The following is a 16,345-nucleotide window of genomic DNA, read 5'->3' as shown; positions in this document are numbered from 1 at the left end:
GCCTGAAGAATGTTTCAGGGCTTTCTCAATGAGTGGACTATTCTAATTTACGAAAGACAAAAAATATTACTTCCAGTCAGCATCAGGATCTGTTTTTCTAGACACTTTGGAGTGGTCCCTTCTAGCGTTTGCCTATGTCCCCTCTCAAATTAGACCCGATTTGCTCTGCAGCTTCATAAACCTTGAAGTCTGTTTAGAGCATTTCTGAAGCAGATGTCATCAGACGAATGCTTTCTATGCGCCTGCCTGAACTGCAGTCCTTCTGTGTAAAACTGACTTATCACCCACTGACACTGCTGCTTTTGTTCATCTCCTGGGGACGGGTCAGGAAGGATGGGTTGTGCCCTACGAAATATTTATCTGTTAAATCGTCTGTTATTTTCAACATGCGGTAAAAGAAAAAACGCCGGAGGGAATTCAGTTTCCACTGCATGGCTCTCTACTCGGGACATCCCAATAAAATAATCTGGGCTGATTCAGTGTGGGCACAATTCCCCGTTGTGCTATCCTAGTCCCTGTAAATGCAGAGGCGTCCGCAATAGCATAGAACACCAACACAAGGATATTGTCCATTTTCCCCCTCCATTTCCCTTCAAGCCAGAATGGTTTTTCCTGGCTTTTGAAGACAGAAAAAGCAACTCTAATATGTTGTGTTTCCATAGTGACGCTATAGCACAGTGGTTCTCAACCTCCCTAATGCCACGACCCTTTAATACAGTTCCTCCTGTTGTGGTGACCCCCAATCATAAAATGATGCAAGGGTTCTTTCACAGAAATTAAGCCGAAACTGACCAATGGCATGAAGATCCATTGTTTGATTGTATATAAATTGGGTTTTTCACAGGGTTTCTCAGTTCAGCTCTGCCTCTTGTCCCACCATGCTGATCTCGTTCTTTTCCGCTGCTCCAGACAGATGGATGCTCTAATTTCAATCTACCCCGCAAGGCTGTTGTGTGGATGGCATCCCCCCAGCCAAGCTGCTTGCCCTGCCGCGACCCCGGTGAAAGGGTCATTTGACCCCCAAAGGGGTTTGAACCCCCAGGTTGAGAAACACTGCTACAGCACTATATCTTTGAATATTGTCCTCCGGGGAAAATCATACCCAAGCCAGTTTGGGAAAACGCTCTAAGATGCTTTCACACATGTTAAATAACACCGTTTCAATCAACTTCAGTGACATTTTGCAACTGCATTTTGCTGGACTTTCCGCACTACAGCAAACCTCTGCAACAATGTTCTGAACACTGCAACTCATGAAAGAAGTTCCCCACAAAGATTTGCCTCCTCGGGGGCATCTATATTAATTGCACCTCCCCCCTCCCCATTTTGTGAATGCTTGCTTTCAGGGATTTTTCCGTTTCCTTTGGATCTTGACTCGCCGTTTCCAAGGAAGTCACAAATTCAAATGTTTTCCCACCCTATAATCATAGAGTTGGAAGGGACCTCCTGGGTCATCTAGCCCAAGGAGGTCCCTTCCAACTCTATGATTCTATTATTCTAGGCCAGGGGTAGTCAAACTGCGGCCCTCCAGATGTCTATGGACTACAATTCCAAGGAGCCCCTGCCAGCATTCGCTGTATTGTAGTCCATGGACATCTGGAGGGCCGCAGTTTGACTACCCCTGTTCTAGGCCCTGCCACCACCTGTGTCGTTGCTACCTCGCCACTTAAAACCAAGCAGACCCAGTTCATGCAGTTTACAAAAGGCAACTGTTTCTTCTGAATCTAACGTTTCTGCAGCCTCTAGCTCCAGACAGATCAAAAATTGGTATTGTGGAAGCTTGCAGTTTCTCGACGATCTATGGAGCTGCCGGGGGGGGGGGGGGCTAGTTCTATTTGTGTAAAGGTTTAGCCCCATCTTTCTCACCTTTATCACCCTTGAGAAACCCTTGTGTATGTGGCAGCCTTCTTTTTTTCCTTACATACCAATTTCATCTGACAGCAAGGGTGGGAGGGGCTGAATGCCCCTTTTATCCTAACCCTATTCCTACTTCTCATTTACAAGCTGGTATTCCCCGATCTCTCTTAGGGAGCAACTTCCATCCCCAAATTAAGCTACAAGGCCTGGCTCCCCCCACTGGCTGTGTGTTGTAACTGCAGCTTCCCCCCTGTTTGGTTGTGTGTTTGTGTGTGTGTGTGTGACTTATAGCCCACCACTGCCACCACTCAAAACAATAAGCCCGGCCCATTCCGCACACATCAGTTAATGTGCTTTTAATGAGCTTTAGAAGTAGATTTTCTTGTTCTGCACAGGAAAATCCAGCTGCAAAAGTACACTGAAAGTGCATTATCCTACACATGCGGACTGGTCTCCCAGATGCTGTGCTTGCCAGTGCCTCTGTATTGTTAACTAGGGGCTGTGACAAAACACAGCTCTAGCAGGAACAACAAAAAAGGGTACACTGCATATAAATAGCCCAGCTAAACATTATTCGTTTGTTTACTCTGCAGTTGCAAGTGCTAAAGAGCCATAACTGGAGTGACAAGAGAATGCAACCTTGGGAGAGGTATCCTCAGAAGAGCAGATGTCATTTTCTGAAATATCTGTGTCCATCCATCCACCCACCCCCAAAATAAAAATCCATGGGTTCGAAGGAAGCCAGGACCACTGGGCGTTCAATCAAATCTTTATTAGGATCTCAGCATGGTGTTACAAGAAGCGAAACTGAACCGAGAAACCCCAACTGATGTACAATAGCAAAACATGTGCACACTATCCATCCACCCCCAAAATAAAAATCTGTTGTATCCATGGGTTCAAAGGAAGCCTGGACCACTGGATGTTCAATCCGCTCTTTATTAAGATCTCAGCATGGTGTTACAGGAGGCAAAACAGAACCGAGAAACCCCAACTGATGTACAATAGCAAACCATGGATCTTCCCCGCCAGTGCACACCATTGGTCGACTGGGGTTTGAACGGACTGGGTCCTGTCGCCAGGATCTAGCGGCACATTAGGCAATTGCATTGTCCGTTCGATCTGGCCTCAGACCTCAAGCTCCGTCCTTGGCAGAACGACGAACGCAGCAAAATCATTTCCCCAAAAGTGGTCTGACTCATCCCCAGACTTGAACTAGATCTCTGGGTCGGACCAGCCATTCCCTCGATCCTTAGCACAGCCTTTGGGGGACTTCAGAATGGATCTTCTCCTCCTTTCCTCCTAGTAGGCAAGCTTTCGGGGATCCATCCCTCTGTCTTTGATTGCACAATGAGCGCTTTCATGCATCGTGTTTGTCAACATCTCAGCAGCAGACAGATCATGCGCCTCCACTTATGCTGCACACTGTCTGGAGCGATTGCCAGGGAGCAAGCCTTTTAGGCGGTGGTGAGCTTACGTAATCGTAACCAACAGAGAATGGATGCCTTGCATAGGCTGCTCAGTTAACAATAATGATACAGCCAGCAGGGTGTAGCAGTTAAGAGCGACGGCTTCTAATCTGTAGAGCTGGGTTTGATTCCCCGCTCCTCCACATGCAGCCAACTGGGTGTCCTTGGGCTTGCCACTGTCCTGATAGAGCTGTTTTCACGGTGCAGTTCTGTCAGAGCTTTCTCAGCCCTACCTACTTCACAGCGTGCCTGCTGTGGGAAGAGGAAGGGAAGGTGCTTTGAGACTCCTTCGGACAGTGAAAAGCGGGGTATAAGAAACCAGCTCCCCAACATGGTGGATCAAGTGGTATGATTACCTACAAATGCGTCCCAGTAATTGAAGCCAGCGCTGGCAGAGGCTCATGGGAATTGTAGTCCACAAACATCCGGAGTGCCACTGCTAGGCCACCCCTGGAATGCCTCATCCGACCAGCTCCATGGCTGAGCAAGGATGCGAACACTCGAGTAATCACAGCTGAGCCCCACCACTCCAGCCTCGGATCCCTCCCCTCTTCACAGGTTATTGCTGGTCAGAAGGAGAGGCCAAGGGGCAGCAGCTAGACCAGACTAGAACAACAGCTTTATCTAACTTCCTTGCTGGACAGCAAGATGCAAGACACCTTTTATTGACATAACAAGCATCCAAATCAGAGGAAACGTAAAGAGCAAAAGATAAATCATACCATACAAATCCAAGCTTGTCCTTTTTGCGTTGACAAACAGCAACTGTTTACCCTCAGCATATTCCCAAGAACTTGGCAACTTTAGCAGGCTTCAAACGATCCTTTTCACATAAACATTGATTTTACAGCTAAGATCTGCATCTTGGATTTAAACCTGTCAACGAATCTTGAATTGCAGCTCATTGGTCCCAAAAGGCTTGACGGTCTAACACCATATGTGACCGGGACTCTGCATCTGTGTAGATAGCGCAGGGATGTGATGGAACCTTCCCCAGGACACCTTTGAGATGAAGGAGTTGCCTCTTGCCAGTAAAAAGCCCTTCCTTGATAGATGGGAGTCCAGCCAGTATCAACATTGGGCTTTTTAGGTTGGCAGGAGTCCCCAGAACAGGGGAGAGCAGGGGCTACCTGGGGTGTTCTTATCCCAGACTCGCTCCGCCCCTTTCTCCTCCCACTTAGGTCTTACTCTTTTATTCTTACCGCTCCTGTGGAGCGGTTTACAGATTATTGTTGTTGTTGTTAATAGAGTTGATTCTTATATGCCGCTTTGCTCCACCAGCCTAAGTCTCAGAGCGGCTTACATTCGCCTTCCCTTTCCTCTCCCCACAACAGACACCCTGTGAGGGAGGGGAGGCTGAGAGAGCCCTGATATTCCTGCTCGGTCAGAACTGCTCTAACAGGACTGTGACTACCCCAAGGTCACTCAGCTGGCTGCATGTGGGGGAGGAACAGGGAATCAAACCCAGATTAGAAGTTCACACTCCTAACCACTACACCAAGCTGGAAATGTCTACAGTCACCCTTTTGTTCACCAAGAACCGCCGGTGGTGACAGAAAACAGCCACAATCCTCCTCCTCTGTGTATCTTCATCCCATGTGAACACAAACATGCTCGCTCTCGGGAATGCGCCACCGCAGGCCAGACGGCGTGCGTTGAGTGATCAGAGCCACACACGCGGCAGCTGTTGTCCTGTGCCTTTAAAAGGAAACCCGAAAAGTTTGTGCAGGCCGGGCCGGAGACAGAGGTCTCTGGATTATCCCAGCTGTGTGTTCTCTGGGCAGCTGTTTCCAGCCAGCCGCTCCTGAACACGCAGTTATGCCCAGAACAGCCACAGCCTGACACAGTGTGCTTTTCTTCCTTTTTCCTCCCCGTGGATTCCCTGTGATTTTTTTTTCCCCCTTCGGGTGAGGAATCCCTGCCTTTCAACGTCTCCAAAGCGGAGGCTGTCGAGTCTGAACTTTTCCACATTCCTCCCCAAGCGTGGAGTGAGCGAGCCCTGCCCGAGCTTGCACGCCCGGCGCTGTTGGCCTTCTCTCCAACTATTTGAATCATTTCGGGGGAGGGAGGGGGGAGGCAGCCGGCATTTGGCAAGAGGCTCCTTTCCTCCCGTTGAGGTGGAGTCAGCCAATGGCTGGGGAGCCTGGAAAATTTTGCAGGACAGTTTCCCCGGACAGCTTGGCTGTGCCACTTCCATCCAAGCACATATCCACTGGGAGCGCTCTCCGCTTCTGGCTCGGAGAGGTCTCCGTTTCTGCCTCGCCTTCCCTCTCTCCCTTCACCCGCCGGGGACAGACAACGCCAGGATCAGCTTGCGAGGACTCCGGAGCCACCATGGCCGAAACCGCCCTCCAGATCGTTGAGCAACCCGCGCCCTCCGAGGCCTCCGAAGAGCCCGCCGGCGAGGAGCCCATCAAGTCCGACCAGATCAACGGCGTGATGGTCCTCACCCTCCTGGACAAGATCATCGGGGCCGTCGACCAGATCCAGCTGACCCAGAGTCAACTCGAGGAGAGGCAGCAGGAGATGGACGGGGTGGTGGCCAGCATCCAAGGGGAGCTGGCCAAGCTCACCAAGGCCCACACCACCACCAGCAACACCGTCAACAAGATGCTGGAGAAGGTCCGCAAGGTCAGCGTGAATGTGAAGACCGTCCGGCAGAACCTGGAAAAGCAAGGCGGGCAGATCAAGAAGCTGGAATCCAACGAGGCCGAGCTGCTGAAGCGCAGGAACTTCAAAGTCATGATCTACCAGGTGAGCGGAGCTCTTTCGATCTCTTCTTCTGGGGAGGTGGGTTGGGGGTTTCTGCTGCAGGCCCCGCAATCCGATGGCACCTCTGACCAACTCCCAAACAGGACTTCCCAAGACTCCCATATAGAAGCCTTTCAGGGTTGAAATCTTGGAAAAGAAGGTGCTGAAAGTTAAGGCACCTTGGCTCGAGTTTCGTTAAGATTCCAAAGAAGGGATGCCAACCTCCAGGGGGGGACCGGAGGATCCTGCAGAATTACAGCTCGTGTCGAGGCTTCGGAGATCGCTCCCCCTGGAGAAAAGGACGGCCTTGGAAGGTGCACTCTATGGCATTGTACCCGATTGGTGGTCCTTCCCAAATTTCCAGGAATTTTCCAACCTGGATTGGGCACCCTCATCCCCCACTGGGGTGGGGTAGGCTGGGATGTGGCAGCCCTAATTCCAAAGCTGGCTTGAGACAGCCCCTCCCCACGAAGGCAAACCTAGCCCAGATTTTTAACAGGACACATTCAACCCATTGTTCGAATCATGCGTCCAGTGGCGCAATGTACAGAGATGCAGTTTCTCTTGCATGCATGGCATGGGAGTGATCTGGGGGGGGGGGAGCTGTTTGTGATGCACAACCGCCCTTTTCAGGGGCAAGCAGAAGTTCAGTGCTCCTCATGAGGGATCAGGAACGATATTTTTTTCCGCGTGTGCTCGTTTGCCGCTGCTGCTTTGCTTGCAGAATCGAACCGGAATGCCGTGTGGGTTGCCGACCTTTTTCGTTCATGACCCACCGGGTCCCGGAGCTTTTCACAGTTTCCGTGTGAGGCGGCTTTGTTCTACTCGGCAGCCGGGCTCCCAGCATGCCCCACACAGGCCTGCCTTCAGATCTTATAATATCAAGCGAATAAAAATAGACAGCCCCCAGCTGGGTCTCCCTCCTCTCCTGAGCTTTGAGGCCTGCAGCGGGAGGGAAAGTGGGGCTTCACAAGAAAAAGCGAGACCCCCGTCGGCAGGGCAAACAACGGTCCTAAAGAGCCAGCTTGGGGTTGTGGCTCAAAGCGGCAACCTCTAATCCCGGGAGCCGGGTTTGATTCCCTGCTTCTCCAACCTGCAGCCAAGCTTTGTCAGAGCTGTTCTTGCAGAGCAGTTCTGTAAGAGCTCTCTCGGCCCCGCCTAGTGCACAGGGTGTCTGTTGTGGGGAGAGGAAGGGAAGGCGATCTGCTCTGAGGCGCCTTTGGGCAGTGAAACGCGGGCTATAAAAGAACAGCTCTTCTTCAAAAAAAGGCAGCATGATTTCCCCCCCCCCTCCAGAAAAAAAAACCCAGCAAAAGAAATGTTTACGGCGTTCCGAACTGCAGCCATGTGAGAGGGGGTCTAGTTATGTCTGGTGCAAGGATCTGACAAGCTGCTGCCCAATATAGTCTGCTGATGCACAGCTTGGGCATTCCCAATTATATCACGCCTCAAAGGCGGGAATACTCAGATACAGAAAGATTATCAACTACCACCCAGCTGGGGTTATAAATACACTTAACGGAAGCTGTGTGGATCAGGGTGGGGACGATTCAGGACCCCTCCTGGGGGAGTTGGTTGGTTTATCCACGCTGTACATGCTGTAGACCCTGCAATTCCAGGAGCCCCGTGCAGTACCTTTCTCCCCATGGATCTCCTCCCCAATTTTCCCTCTTTACCCTTTACGGGAGGAAGCAAAAAGGCACAGGAAAAGAGAAGAAAATAAAGGGCTATTTGCCCACCGAGGCAAAAAGGGTAACCTTCACTCGGTTCCCCTTCTTGCTACAGCCCTGTCCTGCTTGGCTTTTTCTGCATGCTTTCCCCCATGATCTCCAGCGCTGCTTTTCCAAGGTTCCAAAAGGGATCCTCCTTCCTCTTGTACCAATGAAAGCCACTGGAAGGATCCACCCTGAAGAAAGGCAAATCTGGAGAGCTGCACCATTCTAGCCGAGGATATTTGGATTGTGTTAATGGTGAACTATTTCCTCACTGGCGCCGAAAACAATTCCCAGGCAGTGTCACAATCTGCCCGGGTTTTGTGGAAGCAGGATCAGCAAGCTGGCAAATTCTTGCCACACAGATGAGCCCTAAGGTGCCACACAGTACAGAACGCAGGACTGTAAATCTTCACGAAAGCACCCTGAAGGGCCAAGGTGCCAGGGTGGTGGAGTTTGATTTCCTGCTCCTCCCTCAGCAGACTCAGGGTGGGTCACAACATAATTCAGAGCACATGCTATTCTAAAATACAATATAGAATCTCATGAGGTTAAAATTTCAAATACAATTTGTGGTTCTAATTGATTCCCTCCTCCACGTGCAAGGGTGACCTTGGGCCAATCTCAGTTCTCCCAGGGCTCTCTCGGCCTCACCTACCTCACAGGGTGTCTGTTGTGGGAGAAGAGGGGTAGAAGAAGGAGGATTGGTTTTTAGGCCCCGCTGTTCGCTGCCGGAAGGAGTCTCAAAGCGACTCACGATCGCCTTCCCTTCCTCTCCCCACAACAGACACCCTGTGAGGGAGGTGGCAGTGATTGTAAGCCACTTTGGCTGGTAAAAAGCGGGATACAAAACATCAGCTCTTCTCTTTTCTCTTCAGCTTCCCATGCTATGAAATGCTATGATGGCAATTCTGTTAGATGCTATGCAATATTGTGGTTAAGATCATTTGCTGGGAGCGAGCAAGTCAAATCACAGCCCAGCCTACAGTTAGTTAGCTAGCCGGAGTCCTCTGGGGATGACAGTATAGTACGTGGGTTCCGACTGAATCTATCTGAAATGCTCCATAACAGGAATCCCCAAAGTGGAGCTACACTGTGTTACTGAAGGATGCACACTACAGCGCAAGGATCTTTACTGTGTTACTGAAGTTCAGCGACGTCAATCATTTTGTGGCAGCCTCGGCCTCCCGTGGCGGCCATTTTGTTGATTTGGTCCCTTGGCCAAAAAGACGACAAGAATTCTGTAGGCCTGGGATGGCCAAACTGTAGCTCTCCAGACGCCCATGGACTACGATTCCCATGAGTCCCTGCTGGCATAGGAATTGTAGTCCATGGACATCTGGAGCCACAGTTTGGCCACCCCTGCTAGACACTCACCCTACGTTGGTGCACGATTCTCTGTGTTAGTTACGTGCATTAAGTGCTTATCAGCCCGTTTTTGCTACCATTGCGCCGTGAATGTCACCATTATAGGGGAGCTGTTGGACTTTGCTGATCAGGGGACCCTAAATAAACTGAACTGAACCGAACATTGGTTCGGTTTTGTGGGAGAATCCCGACCCTGGATTCCCACTGAACGGGGAAGGTCTGTTTTAATCACACCCGTTAGGTCATTCCTCCGTGATTCAGTTATCAGGCAGAACAATGTCTCCAATTGTCGTTATTAGTATTATTATTTTTTATTTCATCGCATTACTGCTAGTTTGGGAGCAGGGCCGTTGGGGCGGGGCTGGGAGAGCAGGGTTGCCAGCCTCCAGGCGGGGACTGGAGCTCCCCTGGAACTTCGCCTGATCTCCCGACAACATAAATCGCTTCTTTATTTATTACTTATCTGAAACATTTATATCGCTTTGCTTGGAGGAAAAGGCTGCTTTGGAAGGCAGACGGCATGCTATGAAACCCTACCAGGCTCCTGCCCATCCCTAAACCCCAGTCTTCTAGGCCCAATCTGCAAACCGGAGGCTGGCTACCTTAGAAAAGAGGGGAGGGGAGTCTCAATCACCCCTTTCCCAGTACTGCATCCTTTTTGCCTCCTGAAATGAGATAACAGGAGAGGTGAATCTTGAGCGATGGGGGCGTCCCAGAGAGCAAGCTGGGATTCTTGCTTCTGGACATCGTGTTTTAGCAACTGCACCGTTCTGGTGGAACTCAGGAGGACCTACCCCACTGCAATGTGCTGTGCAGGACCCAAATATATCAGGGGCTGAACAGTTGGTTTAAGCTTTGGGCTGCAGGCTTCAAATCCAGGCTCATTGGGCAGCTCTGGACCTCTCTTAGCTTCATGGGTAAAGTAGGAACGATAGTGGCCCACTCTGCAGGCTTGTTGTGATCATGAAATAAATCTAACCATGAGATGAATGTGCGGGTCCTACTGAACGGAGCTGGCCGGTTGCAGACAAAGAGATTCTCCCCCACCCCCTGCCCCCCACGTGGGGCAGCTCCGTAACACAATGACGGATCATCAGGGGCTGCCGGGGCCCTGAGGGAAGCTGGGTGTGTGTCTGTTCCAGAACTTTGCCCCTTGCAAAAATGTTTCTCTGTATACAATGGAGGAGGGAAAATAGATTTGCTTTCAAAAGGGAATTTTTTCCTACTGAGGTCAGCCTGCTCTTGTAGTTCTGGATGTTTCTCACCCGGCCTGGCAGAGTTTGTTTTGTTTCAGAATTCCTCTCTTCTGCACACCAAACCAAATTGCTGAGGATTGGGTTGCACTGATAAATGCTTTTTTTAAAAAAAACCCACCGGTCTGTATCATTTATAGGAAGGCTTGTGCCGTTCTGCAGATCTTAGTGAATTTCAGAGCCTGCGTTCGGTCCCGGGTTTAAAATTTGGAGCATTTCTGTCCCGGGATGGAGGGCGTGGTTATTTTAGGTGCCCAAGGTCATGCAAGTTGAACCCCAGGCTCTGGAGGAATGATTACTCTCACCCACATCAAAAGGCGGCCGACTACTTCAAAAGCCATTATCACAGCTCTCTGGAGGGGTGTGACCCCGTGCATGCAACAGGATGCACATGGATGCTTTGCTGCCATAGGGGATCAGCGTGCAGGAGGGAAGAGGGTTATTCTTTAACATCGCACCGTGCCTCCTCAAGGCAGCGGATTTGGAGGGAGGCTTGCCAGCTGCCACTCCTCCACAGGCAGCCAGCTGGGTGACCTTGAGCTAGTCACAATTCTCTTAGAGCTGTTCTTGCAGAGCAGTTCTCTTAGAGCTCTCTCAGCGCCACCCGCCTCATAGGGTGGCTGTCGTCAGGAGAGGAAGGGCAAGGTGTTTTGTAAGCTGCTTTGGGATGCCTTAGGGCAGGAGTAGTTTAAGGATTTGTGGAGCCCTAGCAGAGGACAATTGCAACAAGAGCAGCCAAAATGGGGGCAGAGGGGCCTGCTCCAGAGGAAAGGGGCGTCAGCCCATAGCCCTGCTTTAGGGAAGAGAGCAAAAAGGGGATAGAAAGCCAGCTCTTCTTCTTCTCCGGCGTAGGATTGAGACAGAGCTCCAGGTTGGGAAACACCTGAAGATTTGAAGGTGGGGACTGAAACGGCTGAGGTTTGGAGCAGGGAGGGCTTTCAATGCCATAGAGTTGACTTTCCAGAGCAGCCTTTTCCTCCAGAGGAACTGAGCTCTGTCACCCAGTTGTAGCAGGTCTCCTACAACCATCTGGAGATCGGGAGAACCCTACTATGGCGTTATATCTCATTATTCCCATCCTCTAGCAGGGGTGGCCAAACTGTGGGTCTCCAGATGTTTGTGGACTACAATTCCCACAGGGACTTGTGGGAATTGTAGTCCATGAACATCTGGAGAGCCACAGTATGGCCACCCCTGCATACCCAGCCTGGTAGAAGGCTCTGCCTAAAGAGATCAAGGCCCTGCAGGATGTTAATCAGTTCTGCAGGGCGTTTAAAACAGACCTGTATGGTTGGGAGCCGAAATTACCATCAAGATGTGCTGGCCTCCCTGCCAGAGATTGAGGAACGATCTGCTCAAGAAATCCTGGACCACCCTTCATCTGTTTTATGTTTTTAATCGTTTTAATGATGTTGTTACCTGCTGTGAGCTGTATTAAAAGGATGGGTTGGAAGAATTTTTTTTAATTTCTTATTTATTGAAGCCACTCCCCTCCTCAAACCCCGCCCTCCATAGGCTCCTCCCCAAATTGCCCAAATTCTCAGTCCCAAACTGGCAACCTTAACTAGAGGACGAAAGCCCAGCAGAACACGGGCCTGCTGTTTTATTTCAGTGTCCGATTACTGCCGGAAACTGCAGCATGTTGATATAGGACCCCAAACCCTTCACTGTCTGTGTGACCGTGTGGGTGAAAGCACACCCGCAGCACGGGAAACCCCATCTCCTTATAACATTCAATAATTTTGAGATTTCCCCCCCCACTCCATGAAACAGTGGAATGCCGGCTTTATCCCCATTTGAACTTTTGTCCGAGCCACGTTTGAAATAGCTCCCTTCAAGCGCTAACAGATCAAGACTCGGCTTTTGCAAACGCACTTTTTGTCCCCGTTGCATTTTCAAGCTTGTGCACGAAACATCTTAGGTGCACACCGAAGGTATGTGTAAACTGGCCCTTCGCCGCCCTGAAAACAGAACCTCCAGGGTGTGGCTTTTATCCTGGAATGAGAGGGTGGTGCTGGAAACGTTGCTTGCGTTTTGAACAGTGGCCTTGAATCACTTAAAATCCACCCCCAACACACTCTCCAAGTCCGAGGCACATTCTGTTCTTCAGGCATCCTCAAAGGAGAGCGTTTCTCATTTCTCCTTCCATGCGAGCTCAGGGAATAGGGATAAAGCAATGCAAAAAAATGTTTTCGTGTTTTTTTTTAAGACAACCAGCTTGGTGTAGTGGCAAAGAACAGTGGCCTCGAATCTGGAGAGCCAGGCTTGATTCCCCGCTCCCCCACATACAGCTAGCTGGGTGGCCTTGGGCTAGTCGCAGTCCTGTCAGAGCTGTTCTCACAGAGCGGTCCTATCAGAGCTCCCTCAGCCCCACCCACTTACCTCACTGGGTGCCTGTTGTGGAGAGAAGAAGGCAAGGCAATTGTAAGCCACTTTGAGACTCCTTCAGGTAGTGAAAAGTGGGGTATAAAACCGACTCTTCTTCTAAAGATGCTGAAGGAAAGGGGCTGGATGGTGCCTCTTTAGCCTATACTCCCTTACTCTGAAGCTAGCTAGAGAGCTATGGCTGTCCGTAGCAAAATCCCAAAACAAAAGGCATGTAATATCTTTCACTAAGATTAGGCCAAAGTCATTCTGGCAGAGCTTAATAACAGGTCTTACATGGCTTTGGGGTCCTTACCGCAGACACACCTTCAGGTGTACTTAGAAATACTCATACTTTTGAGTTTTGTCGCTGTGTCAAACTAATGCATCCTGGATTCTCCAAACGAATGCATCATGGATGCCTAGGGGTGGGTTCTTTGCTGTATTTTCATTTATTTATATTTTGCAGGGGATTGGAGGAGATGGAATAGCAAATTATAGGGAACACAGCTGCTTGAGCTTTGGCTGTGTAGTTGCCAACTCCAGGTTGGAAATACCTGGAGATCTGAGGGTGGAAGGGTGGAATGACGTTTTAATGAGAGCCCTTCAGCATCTGTAGAAGTAGAAAAGTTGGTTTTTATATCCCGCAGTGCAGCTGTTCTGGGCCCTGAGAAGAACATCTGTATCTTCTTAGTGCTGCCAGGTGATTTTAAGAAGTGAGTTATCCCCCTTCCGCCCCAAAGAAATCCATCTCAATTAGAGCTGCAGAAGGCCCTATAAGGATATAGTGAGGCTTTCCCGTGGGGAGCTAGCTGTAGGATTGTTCTCTTCCAGCTATTTTCAGTATCACAGAAGCTGCAGCTCCCAAGTGAGGCTGGGGGAATTCGGTTCTGTGGTTCCCACCAGCTCTGCTTAATTGACAGCCTCTCATGCTAACCGCTGGCCTCTTGCAAAGTACAGTCAAAGCGACTTTTCCCCGCATCTAACTTCTGTTATTTCTCTTCCCTTGTGGGAAGCAGAATCGGACGATTTGTGATTTAACATGTTGCCGCACTTGTATTATCTTGAAGTGACCGTGGCTGGAAGCTTGGCATTGCCGGAATGCTGTTTATATTATCACGGGAGGTACCGAACTACTACAGAGCAGGGGTGATTAAGGGACGTTTCCCATTTGTATACAAGCTAAGATAAAACTGGGTAAAAGGATCAAGGAACCAGCGATTTGTATGCCGGTTGTCAGCTCCCCGGGGGTAGTTCCCCTGGCGAAAGTGTTTTGTGGCAGAAGGTGCAATCAAAGGGCACTTGGTAGTGGGAAGTGTAAAGAAGTCACAACTGATTTATGACAACCTGGTAGGGCTTTCAAACCAAGAGACGTCGAGAGGTGATTTGCCATTGCTTGCCTCTGCCAGCAATCTCCCATGGTGGTCTCCCAACCGAGTACGAACCATGACCGACACCTCTTGGGTTGTTTTGACTGACGAGGTCAAGCAAGGCTGAGTCCTCCACGTCAGGGCATGAAGGTACTTAAAGGTAAAGGTATCCCCTGTGCAAGCACCGAGTCATGTCTGACCCTTGGGGTGACGCCCTCTAGCGTTTTCATGGCAGACTCAATACGGGGTGGTTTGCCAGTGCCTTCCCCAGTCATTGCCATTTACCCCCCAGCAAGCTGGGTGCTCATTTTACCGACCTCGGAAGGATGGAAGGCTGAGTCAACCTTGAGCCGGCTGCTGGGATCGAACTCCCAGCCTCATAGGCAAAGCTTTCAGACGGCTGCCTTACCACTCTGCGCCACAAGAGGCTCATATGAAGGTACTTAGGGGACCCCAATAAGTGACTGCAGCATGGAAGGACCTACACCCCATTCCTACCATGAGTAAAGTTAGCGCGATGTTGTGCTTCGGTCATGGAAAGGGCTTGTCAGACTAAAGGAACTAGAGGAAAGGAGCAATGCCAAGGAAAGGGTTTTAGGGAGGAGATCTCAGGAAACAGCCTCATGCATAAGACCCAAAACGCTCACTTGTCGTCCCCCCTTGCAGTGGAATTATCAGGCTGGGTCTTACCGGGTTTTTTAGTGGAGAATAAGAGAAGACCTCCCTCTGAAGAGCAAGGTCTCCAAAAGGTTGCCTGGGATGTGGGTCCCATGCAGTCAAAAGCCATGTGTGTTGGGGGCTTGGGGGGGGGGGAGATCAGGCAGAAATCGAGTGGAAAAGCGGGTTCAAAACAGGCAGTAGCCGATCCTTTTGCTCTCATTTGTGCATTTGCTGGCTTAGGGGAACTCGCTGTCTGCCTGGGACAGGGTTTCTCAGCCACCCCTCCTACCCACCCCTCCCGAAATGGCCACTGATGGGGCTGGAGGGGGTGGGGAGGGGAGGGGCCCAGGTGGGCGTGTCCACAGCTCTGCTTCCCAAACGCATTCTGCACCATCGTACAACTTCTGGGGTTTATCGAAGCCTGAAGAATCGTTCAGGGGTTGCTCAATGGTAAAAAAAAAAGTTGTAAAAGGCTGACCTGGGGTCTCTTTTCAAAGCCCTGGAGCTGACCAGCCATCTTCCTGCAAGCCGGGAGGGCCCGCTGTGCATGCAACACCCTACTTCAGGTTTTCAGAGCCTTTCTAAATCAGGGTGGGACAGCACTTGTGGCCTGTGGGGGCTGGTGTCCCAAGGTTATTTTAAAAAATTACGCAATTTCTCCATTGTAGATTCGCAGTAGCATCCAGCAAACACCTCTATTTAAATCCTCATGGTTCCATTTTGGAGCATTCAGTTTGGTCACTGGTTGAAAGGGGACAGAAAGGCAGGCAGGCCATGGAGGGTGAAACTGACGTTGAAATTGACAAGAGGTTTGGGGGTTTTCTGAAACTGACCAGGAGCTGTGAAGCCCCCTTCTTCCACACAGCAAGCACCAGGGGATTCTCTGCTGTATTATCGACCACTGTGAAACATGGGAAAGGGTCACACAATCTCTCCATATGGGGAAATATATTGAGTGCACAGAATGCATGATAGGACCCCACTGGCACTGGCTTTGCAAGCTGTGATGGTGTAGTGGTTAGGAGTGCGGACTTATAATCTGGCAAGGCTGGTTTGATTCCCCGCTCCCCCACATGCAGCCAGCTGGGTGGCCTTGGGCTCGCCACAGCCCTGATAAAGCTGTTCTGATCAAGCAGGAATATCAGGGCTCTCTCAGCCTCACCTCCCTCACAGGGTGTCTGTTGTGGGGAGAGGAAAGGGAAGGGGATTGTAAGACGCTTTGAGACTCCTTTGGGGAGAGAAAAGCGGCATGTAAGAACCAACACTTTGTCTTCTTCTGACCACTGGTAACGTGTGTGTGCACATGCACACCTATGCAAAAAGTGGCTGCAAGTCTATCAAGTTTTGCACAGGGCTGCAATTTGTATGGAGGAGAAGTCCTCTGGCAAAAGCCCTGGAAAGCTTTTTTGTATTGTGCCACTAAATTTAAGAAATTGGGGGCAGAGTTCTACTGCAGCTGCATAGCAACGCTCATTTCTTGCGTTTCCTTGCCAGTTTGTCTGGTTTTCTCTGTGATTCTCTAAATTGATCCAGCACACTGG

General features: G+C 50.3%; 1 protein-coding gene across 1 annotated transcript in view; it reads left to right on the top strand.

Moving 5' to 3' along the window:
- The first annotated feature begins 5,208 nt into the window (after window positions 1-5,208).
- The window catches only part of CAVIN1 (caveolae associated protein 1), a 29,643-nt gene continuing 18,506 nt past the window's right edge, over window positions 5,209-16,345 (top strand). Inside the window, exon 1 of the mRNA XM_077313057.1 lies at window positions 5,209-6,080. Within this exon, the coding sequence (XP_077169172.1) occupies window positions 5,457-6,080 (624 nt within the window). The 5' untranslated portion in view covers window positions 5,209-5,456. The remainder of the gene's footprint in view (window positions 6,081-16,345) is intronic.

The sequence above is a fragment of the Paroedura picta genome, chromosome 16, assembly GCF_049243985.1.
Source record: "Paroedura picta isolate Pp20150507F chromosome 16, Ppicta_v3.0, whole genome shotgun sequence".
Lineage (NCBI taxonomy): Eukaryota > Metazoa > Chordata > Lepidosauria > Squamata > Gekkonidae > Paroedura > Paroedura picta.
Note: the sequence above shows the minus strand (reverse complement) of the source record. Positions and strands in the feature narration are given on the sequence as shown.